The sequence below is a fragment of the Psammomys obesus genome, unplaced genomic scaffold (genome assembly GCF_907164565.1).
Source record: "Psammomys obesus unplaced genomic scaffold, mPsaObe1.curated_primary_1811, whole genome shotgun sequence".
Lineage (NCBI taxonomy): Eukaryota > Metazoa > Chordata > Mammalia > Rodentia > Muridae > Psammomys > Psammomys obesus.
In genome coordinates, this window is record NW_026592710.1 from 6,566,999 (window position 1) to 6,575,693 (window position 8,695).

At 48.2% G+C, this 8,695-nt stretch overlaps 1 protein-coding gene across 1 annotated transcript in view; it reads left to right on the forward strand.

Annotated features, from left to right (window-relative positions):
* The window catches only part of Ube4b (ubiquitination factor E4B), a 102,386-nt gene extending 95,414 nt beyond the window's left edge, over positions 1-6,972 (forward strand). Inside the window, exons 24-27 of the mRNA XM_055615109.1 lie at positions 1,022-1,213; positions 4,078-4,252; positions 5,029-5,175; positions 5,679-6,972. Coding sequence (XP_055471084.1) covers positions 1,022-1,213; positions 4,078-4,252; positions 5,029-5,175; positions 5,679-5,740 — 576 coding nt within the window. The 3' untranslated portion in view covers positions 5,741-6,972. The remainder of the gene's footprint in view (positions 1-1,021; positions 1,214-4,077; positions 4,253-5,028; positions 5,176-5,678) is intronic.
* The last annotated feature ends 1,723 nt before the right edge of the window (positions 6,973-8,695 follow it).

Consider the following 8,695-nt stretch of genomic DNA (forward strand, 5'->3'; position numbering starts at 1 on the left):
TTATTTATGTGTATATTATGTGTGTATTTTATTTATTTGTTTGTTTGTTTGCTTGTTGGAAACAGCATGTGCCATGTGTTAGCCAGTGCCTCTTGAGGTTAGAGGAGGGCCTCAGATTCCTTGGAGCTGGAGTTACCCGTAGTAAGGGGCTCTCTGATGTGCTGGGAACTGAACTTGTGTCCTCTGGAAGAGAAGCAAGTATTCTTAAGAGCTGAGCCATCTCTCCAGCCTCCATTTCCACCCTCTTTACTGGCTGGCTTAAACACTCCCTTGTAGACACCCAGCAACTCCTATCAATTCTGCAGCCCCAAGCGTCTCCACACTGGACTACACCTGTGCTTTCTGTAACAGGAAGCTCTGAGGTGCTATGTCTATCAGATTTGTGCAAACCCTGTCATTTCATGAGAACCCCATTATTATTATTTAAAGAATCTCTTTTGTGGCCGTTATTTAATCTGCATCAGCTCTTCTCTTGAGTTCAGATGCCTTGTCTGCCCAGCTGTAGCTATGCTATTGTCCTGCGGGCCCTTGAAATTTATTTTGCCCTTTTCTGGCTGTTTGATTCATCATGCTGACTAGATTGAAAAGCGTCGACAAAGGCCACCTTCTTTTTGTGTTACTCTTCAGAAGTAAGTAAATACGAATGGCATATACCCGGCTGAAGGGCCTTTTGGAGTTTATGGGGAAGTGCATGAACTGGTGCTTCATAACTGAGACTGGCAGGGTGGCAAATGCTCTCCTTCACCTGTTTCTCGGTGAATTTGGATTGATGCTTATAATTAAAAGTGTGTATTTTTATGGGCATTCAACCATCTGCAGTTGTACCATTCATTATAAGGGTTTTCAGATAAATGCTGAAAAAAGTGTTTGATTACAATGCTAGCTTTCTTTAGCTTATGCTTCTCAGCTTGTTTAAGGGATTCTTTGAAGATTAAGCTGATTCCTATTCTCACTGAGGTGGGAGTTTCTGGTCCTCGACTTTCCCAGCAGCTTGAACTCCGCTGTTATCTTGGTTTCCTAGGAACTTGGTCCCCGGTTGGCAGCCATGCTGAACTTTAACCTACAGCAGCTGTGTGGACCCAAGTGCCGGGACCTAAAAGTTGAAAACCCAGAGAAGTATGGTTTTGAGCCAAAGAAGCTGTTGGACCAGCTGACCGATATTTACCTACAGCTGGACTGTGCCCGCTTTGCTAAAGCCATCGCTGATGACCAGGTGAGTGCCGAGTGGGGCCTTTCACAGGAGACGGGAATCATCGGGAGCCGTACAGTTCGTGTCTGTGGTCATCGGGAGCCGTACAGTTCGTGTCTGTGGTCTGCGCATTCATGGCAGAGCCTGTGAACATTCTCTCCCTCCTGAGTTTTCCCGGCCTTTAGAGGCATGGAAAGCACGGCTTTTTAAGTTTTGGTTTCAGACGTTGCTAATGCAGTGGCATGAAGCAAAGGCGCACATCTGGACCAGGAGGAAGTGGGCTGCTGCTTCCTTGGGAGGAAAGAGCAGAGCTGGCCCCTTAATCCCTCAAACCCCAAATACATTCGGTGTCCAAGCACTGTTTGTATTTCTCAGGGTCTTCCCGAACGCCCTGCTCGAGAGCGGCCGGGAACATGTGGCCTTCCAGCCAAAGCCTCCTCCCCTCCGTCCCCCAAGGGCCTCGGGATCACACCAGCCTGTGTTGTTCCACAGCCACCAGTGCAGGCCACACTGTTCTCCACACCCTCTCCTGTCCTGACAGCACAGGCCAGTAGCCAAGATACTACGGAGGCTTGAAACAGGATGGTCACAAGTTCAAGGCTAACCTGGACTTACTGAGACCCTCTCTGAAAATAAAATTGACCCTGGAATGCAGCACCCGGATGTGCAAAGCCCTAGGCTAGGTCCATAGTCCAGCCAAAAGCCTTTAAAAAGAGAAAAAGACAGGGCTCCTTCGAGCATGGTCTCTGCTCCTCCTTTTATCTTCTTCCCAGGTCTTTTGCAATCAAGTCTCATGTAGACGAGGCTGGCCTTGAGCTCCTGATCTCAGGCTCTGCCTCTTGAACACATTGATGTGTGCCGCCATGCCTGACATCTGGGACAAATCTGCGTGGTAGGGGCTCAGCTGGTAGGGGCTCATGTTGACTAACTGCACTCCTTCGGAACACTTCTCCTGTTTCCATTCATTTATAATCACAGAGTTCTGTGATACAGTTTCTACTGTCTTTTGTTTTAAAATAAAGCAGGGCTAGCCGGGCCAGTGGCCCATGCCTGTAATCCTAGCACTCAGGGAGGCAGAGGCTAAGTGATGGTAAGGGTGGATGTGCAGAGAAGAGAGAAGACAAGCGTGTGTAGTTAGTTATTTAGAAATGGAAGTTTTAAAATGCACCACTTGGGCCAGAAATGGTGGCGCACACCTTTGATCCCAGCACTCTGTGAGTTCAAGGCTAGCTGGCTCTACGAGAGTCCAGGACAGCCAGGACTATACAGAGAAACCCTGTCTGGAAAACTCAAAAGGAAAATGGGGTGGGGGTGGGGAGGCAGCACCTGAGAGGCGGGGGCGGGTAGATCTTTTTTTTTTAATTCAGTGCCAGCCTAGTCTACGTAGAGAGTTCCAACATCCAGAGCCACATACCGAGATCCTCTCTCGTTAAAAAGAAAGAGAGAAGAGAGACTGACTCAGTCTAGTCCTGGAAAGGAATGCAGCTATAAAATGAGTCCATAGTGGTTGTCAGTGTGGGTCCCACTGAGTCATAAGATGAGGAGTAGGCACAGGACAGCCGGCCCCCAATAAAGCAGAAGCCCCGCAAGTCAGTCTAGCCGGCCCATTGCTCTTTCACTGGGGGCTAGGGAGGGCCGTCTAGGGAAAATGACACCAGTTGCCTGGCACCCAGCAACTTCCTTGGTCATCACTGAGTCTCAGGTGTGCGCTCTCACAGACCAGGGAGGGAAAGAGCATTTGAAGGCGGCATCATCGCTTGACCAAATGAATGGACATTTGGTCACTTGTTGGAGGACTTGTTTTGTTGGGTCTCTGTTCTGTGGTTTCCCAGTGTGATTAGAGACTGTGGGTTGTCCCAGGACCCCAGGGGGACCCATTCTCCTCTTTTCCTATCCTGTCCTAAGTCAGCAAGTGGCCGCTGTAAAACATGCTATACATTTGTGCTTTGTGCGGTCAGTGATTTTTATACACCAGGTCCCTCAGAGTTAGGTCGCTGTACAAGTCACACCGGACGACTCTGCCTTGAGCAGGCTGGGGAGTTGCCTAAGAGTGCACAGCCGGGAGGTGATGGGGCCTGAATGCATGTCCATGTTTGTCTGGACTCAGTGCCCACCTTGCCCACCTCTGTTGTAAATGAAGTATGCTCCTGGGCCCAGTCACCTACTTTTTAGAGTGGTCTGTTGCTGTGGAAAATCTGCCAATTAAGTAGTGCTTGGGTTTGGTGTTGGTACATGGCTGCTTTCTTGGTGATTGGGTTTGTTTGTTACTGGGATCCGTTGTGGAATGGCCTCATCGATTAGCCTATGCTGGCCTTGAACTTACTTCTCATCCTCCTGTTCTGGTCCCTGAGTACTAGGAGGGAGTACACATGTGATGGCCATCATGCTCAGCTCAAATAAGCTGGAGAACAGTGACTCGCCAAGCTCCCCTAAGTATGAGCAGTAGTGAGGCAGGGGCATGTGTTTTGGTTTTTGTCTGTTCATTATATGAGAAAACTGGGATTTACCTTGTCTTTTGTGCTCCTGGGGCACAGTGCCCCACAAAGACTGAAATAAACTCAGTTTCCTTCACTTTTTAGTGACAAATGTTAAAATAAATGCGTGCTAGCTCCTCAAGTCTAAAAACTCCTGTTTTTGCTGGGTTCTGCAGCTTTCTCCATAGAAGACCTTGGACTGCTGACACGTGTTATTTTCTCTCTCTGTTTCTGACTATATCCAGGACATGCAGCCTTGCACACGGTACAGTGTATAGGGGAAGACTAGAATATAGAATGTATAAGTACAATTTTTAGGAGCAGAAGGTAAAGTGGATTGCACTTGCCCATTTTCTAAAGCTTTTTATCTTTTCAAGCATATTTTCATATCACGTGACCTATCCTTATCTGCAGAGATCCTACAGCAAGGAGCTATTTGAAGAAGTCATTTCAAAGATGCGGAAAGCAGGAATCAAATCCACCATTGCAATAGAGAAGTTTAAGCTTCTTGCTGAGAAAGTGGAGGAGATAGTGGCCAAGAATGCACGGGCTGAAATTGACTACAGCGACGCCCCGGATGAGTTTAGAGGCAAGTTTCTGTGCGCATGCTCACGTCTGTGGTGTGATTTGAAGTGTGTGGCATTAACAGCTCAGTCGCTGTTCCATTGCTTTGAAGTGACAGCATGACCAAGACAAGAGAAAGCATTTAATTGGCAGCTTGCTTACAGTTTCAAAGGACAACGGGCATGTAGGCATAGGGATGAGAGCTTGCATCCTGATATGCAGGCAGGCAGCCAGCCCAAGTGCTAGTAGGCCTGGCAAGGGCTTTTGAAACCTCAAAGCCCACTCCCAGTGGCACACCTTCTCCAGCAAGGCCACACCTCCCAACCCCCTCCAAACAGTTGTGCTAACTGGGATCCAGGCATTCAAACACAGGAGCCTGTGGGGCCGTTCTCATTGAAACTGCCAAGAGGACGCTCTCTGTGGTTTTGATTGTTTGATGATGTGCTGTAGCTGTTTCTTGAGAGTTGTTTAAAATTGTGTATACAAATTTTCCTCATACCGTGGTTAAAAGGTAGAACGTCCTTTTAAAATCTTCAGATATCCATGAAGATTTTAAAGGCAGCTCTGCCTTTAGAAGGGAGGATTCCAAGGTCTAAGGCAAAGGGTCCTGTCTCCTCCCAGCAGCAGTGACAGAGGCAAGACACGTGCCTTCATGGAGTGCTGCTCTCCCCCTCGATGCAAGGACCTGACGGCTGCTCTGCGGTGCTCCCTCTGGCTGCATCTCTCACTGGTGGGACAGTGTGCTTTTTTTCTTCAGGATCATCCTCACCGTAGTTTGTGTGCTCTGCTTTGTCTCCACAGACCCTCTGATGGACACCCTAATGATTGACCCCGTGAGACTCCCCTCTGGCACCATCATGGACCGCTCTATCATCCTGCGGCATCTGCTGAACTCCCCCACCGACCCCTTCAACCGCCAAACACTGACTGAGAGCATGCTGGAACCAGGTAGGAGGCTCAGCCTGCCTTGCAGCGCTGATGCCAGTGCCAGTGCTACGGCCGGACCATGAGGGAGAGGGAGGGCCTGACTGGAGCCTTGAGGCTGGAATCCCAGCTACTTGGGAGGACGAGGCAGAAGGCTAGCCTGTTCCTGGCCAGCCTAGACAACTTAGTTGAGAGACTATTTCAAATAAACAAAGAGAAAAGTTGGCCAGGCCTGTACCCACAGAACACTTGCCTAGCATGTGTATGTCCCCAGGTTCAGTCCCCGGCAGCACCACCAAAAAGGGGACATTGGATCGAGAAAGTACACAGTTTACACTTTGTTTATGGAGCAGACACAGCACTCAGTTCCCCTTTTGCTGTAAATGTCTCCTGTCTGTGGCTGTTTCTTCCACAGTTCTCACATGCAGAGGGAATGAATAGCTTTCTCTTTCCACTTAGAACTCCAAGTGGAGAGCGGGAGAGCCTTTCCATCTGCTCCATTAATCCCCCTGTCTTTTCTCCCTCAGTGCCAGAGCTGAAGGAGCAGATCCAAGCATGGATGAGAGGGAAGCAGAGCAGTGACCACTAAGCATCCCGTCGCCCTTCTCTGCTGGAAGCCGCCACGCCAGCCAGCCAGGCCGCAGCAGCACCCACCTCGGAGTGCTGCTCCAACCTGCAACCCGCTGTGGCCAGAATGAACGCCCACCCCAAGTGACCAAACAGAGATCTGAGGGACATGATGAGAAGAGGAGCCCGATTCCTGTACATATATTTAAGTGACAAACAGTCAAACGCCTGAGGGACGAGTCTCACGGCTGCTGTGTAGTAAAGTACGTCCTCTGCCTGTCACCTCCGGGGCTGTGGCAACGGAGGTCGTTAGTGATGGCGAGTGGGTGTGGGCAGCATCCCCTGAGCTTTCGTTTTGTTTTGTTTTGTTTTTTTCGATGTGACTAGAGAACTCGGACATTTTGCTGCTAAAGAATCTCCCCCTTCCTCACCCTACTTGCACTGCTGTGGGTTTTTTAAAGAGAAACAAAACCAGACTCCTTTCCCGGCCCTCCAAACATGTATTCTGTGAGATAACTGTGCCTGCGACAAAGTGTTAATCTTGGGATCGTATTTTTATATCATATTCACATACTTGTTTTTTTAATTGGTGTTAGATGACATGATTAATAAAAAAGGCAAGATATTTTCAGAATTTGAATTTCAGTTTTTTTTTCTTTTGAAATAGCCCTTTTCAATTTTTTTATTATAAAAAAAAAATGAAGAGAACCCTGTTGGCCTGGTCCTTCCACCAACCCTCAGCTAAGATTCTGAGGAACAGGTGCAGCAGCAGAACGGCTGAAGTGGATCAGGACTCAAGTGACTTGTGGGCTTTGGGGGAGGTGAGGGTTGTATTTTGTTTTTTGTTGTTTTTTTAATCCTATGTGACAATTTCAAATCTATACCATTATTGTCTGAGGATAGATACATTCCTCAGTCTGAGTTCATTTGTATGCTGTGTCCTTTTGGGGTTTGGCCTTACCAAAGCAAAAAAAAAAAAAGGGTGCAAGAAATGTGGAAATCTGCCTGCTTGTTTCCACGCCCGGACAAATGCCACTGCAAGCAGAAGCCCGTGGTATTACCGCTCCCTACACAACATACTTGAATTCTTGAATTTCCTTTGGGGTGAAAAAGGATTTGAAACCATAAAGTGTTTTAAAGAAATCTTCGGAGACATACTTTCTTTTCTCTCTTCCTTTCTCCTCTTCTCCACAGACGATATGCTCTGTTCAGTTCCCAAAACAAACTACAATAAACGGTGATGCCCATCCGGAAGGAGTCTTCTGTGCGTCGTCTTTTTGTGGAAAGGAAAGGGTGGGACAGGCTGGGCCTGGGGGTGAACACCATTAATCCCAGAACTCCCCAGGAAAAGGCAGGTGGATCTCTGAGTTAGAGGCCAGCCTGGTCTACAAAGTGAGTCCAGGACAGCCAAGGCTACACAAACCCTGTTTCGAAGCAGAGAAAAAAAGGAAAAAAAAAAAATTACAGACAGGGCCAAAGAGATGGTTTGGCCCTTATAGGGGCACAGAGGGACCCTTGTTTAGTTCCTGTGAACCACAGCTCTCAACTGCCTGAACTCCCATGGGCACCAGGCACACACATGCTACACATACATACATGCAGTCAAAGCACTTACACACGAAGTGAAAGGAATGAGGGAGGGCAAACGAGCCAAGTGCATGGGGAGAAATATGCTTTCTGGAGCCAATTAGAAGCCGCAATTCTTAAAATAAAACATTCAGAGCCATTGAGATGGTTTGGGGAATAAAGGTGCTTGCTGCCAACCCTGGCGACCTAAGTTTGACCTGGGTCTCCCCGGGATCACTGACCCCTACAAGTTGTCCTGTCCTCCACACATGCCAGAGCACGTCCCCCGAAACATACAATAAACATATGTAAAGAAACAGCCCCACTTTAAAGGAAGCTTTCCCATCCTCTTCAGTCTTGGTGAGGTCTCTTAGGTCTCATTCTGCTGTTTGCCAGTTTGAAGGGCCGTCGGTGTTGTCGGACTCTGCTCCCCACTTGTCTCTTAACTTCAGAGATCTCTGTGGCCAGCCACAGGTCCCATCCATTTCATCAGAACTGCAGTCTGCAAAATTGTTTGTGCCAGCACAGGCAGTAATAACAGCAGCCACCGGAAGCACTTAGGTGCCAATGCAAAAGCCTCTGTATTCAGCACCAGCCTTGAGTGAGACAGTGCTACTGTTTATCTGGTTGGTTCGGCTGGCCCTGTCTTCAGTATGTCAGGATACAGGCTGCAGAGAGATTAGGTGCCTTGCCCATTAGCCCATTAGTCCCTGGCAGGTATCCTGTCTCTGGGGCCCACGTCATTCATTACCTTAGTATATACTTTTCTTGGGCACATTGGATTCACCATGCCCTGCAAGCTCGGCCCCAAATACACACTTTGGGCTAGGATGTAGCTCAGTGCTAAGAGCATCTGCCTGGCATGCATGAAGGTCTGGGTTAATCCCCAGGGTTTGTTGTTGTTTTAAGAGGATTTCTCTGTGTAGCTTTGGCTGTCCTGGAACTAGCTCTGTAGACCAGGCTAGCCTTGAACTCACAAAGATCTGCTTGCCTCTGCCTCCTGAGGGATGGGATTAATCCCCAGTATCTTAATAATAAGCATAGTTAGTTAAACAAACAAAGTTATTCATGATCTCACCATTCACATGGTTCTGTTTGCTTTTTACAAGGTTTATTACCCACAAGCCTGTGCAGTTAGTTATATTTATATTAGTTAGAAGCGTCCCTGATGCTTGCTCGTTCCACAGTTATGGATTGCTTATCTCCTCCCCACCCCTAGGAGGTGCTGTCTCCATCCCAGCAATCTCATAGGTGCTGCCTTCTGTTGACTTCGGAACTGAAGGGTTTCAAGAATGCTCTTTCAGGAAGGAGTGGGGGCGAGGACGCGGCCAGTCTCCTTCCCTCTAGGGGTGTGGTTTGGGATTTTTATTCTTAAGGTAGCTACTTTATGGAAACTTATTGTTTGCCTTCA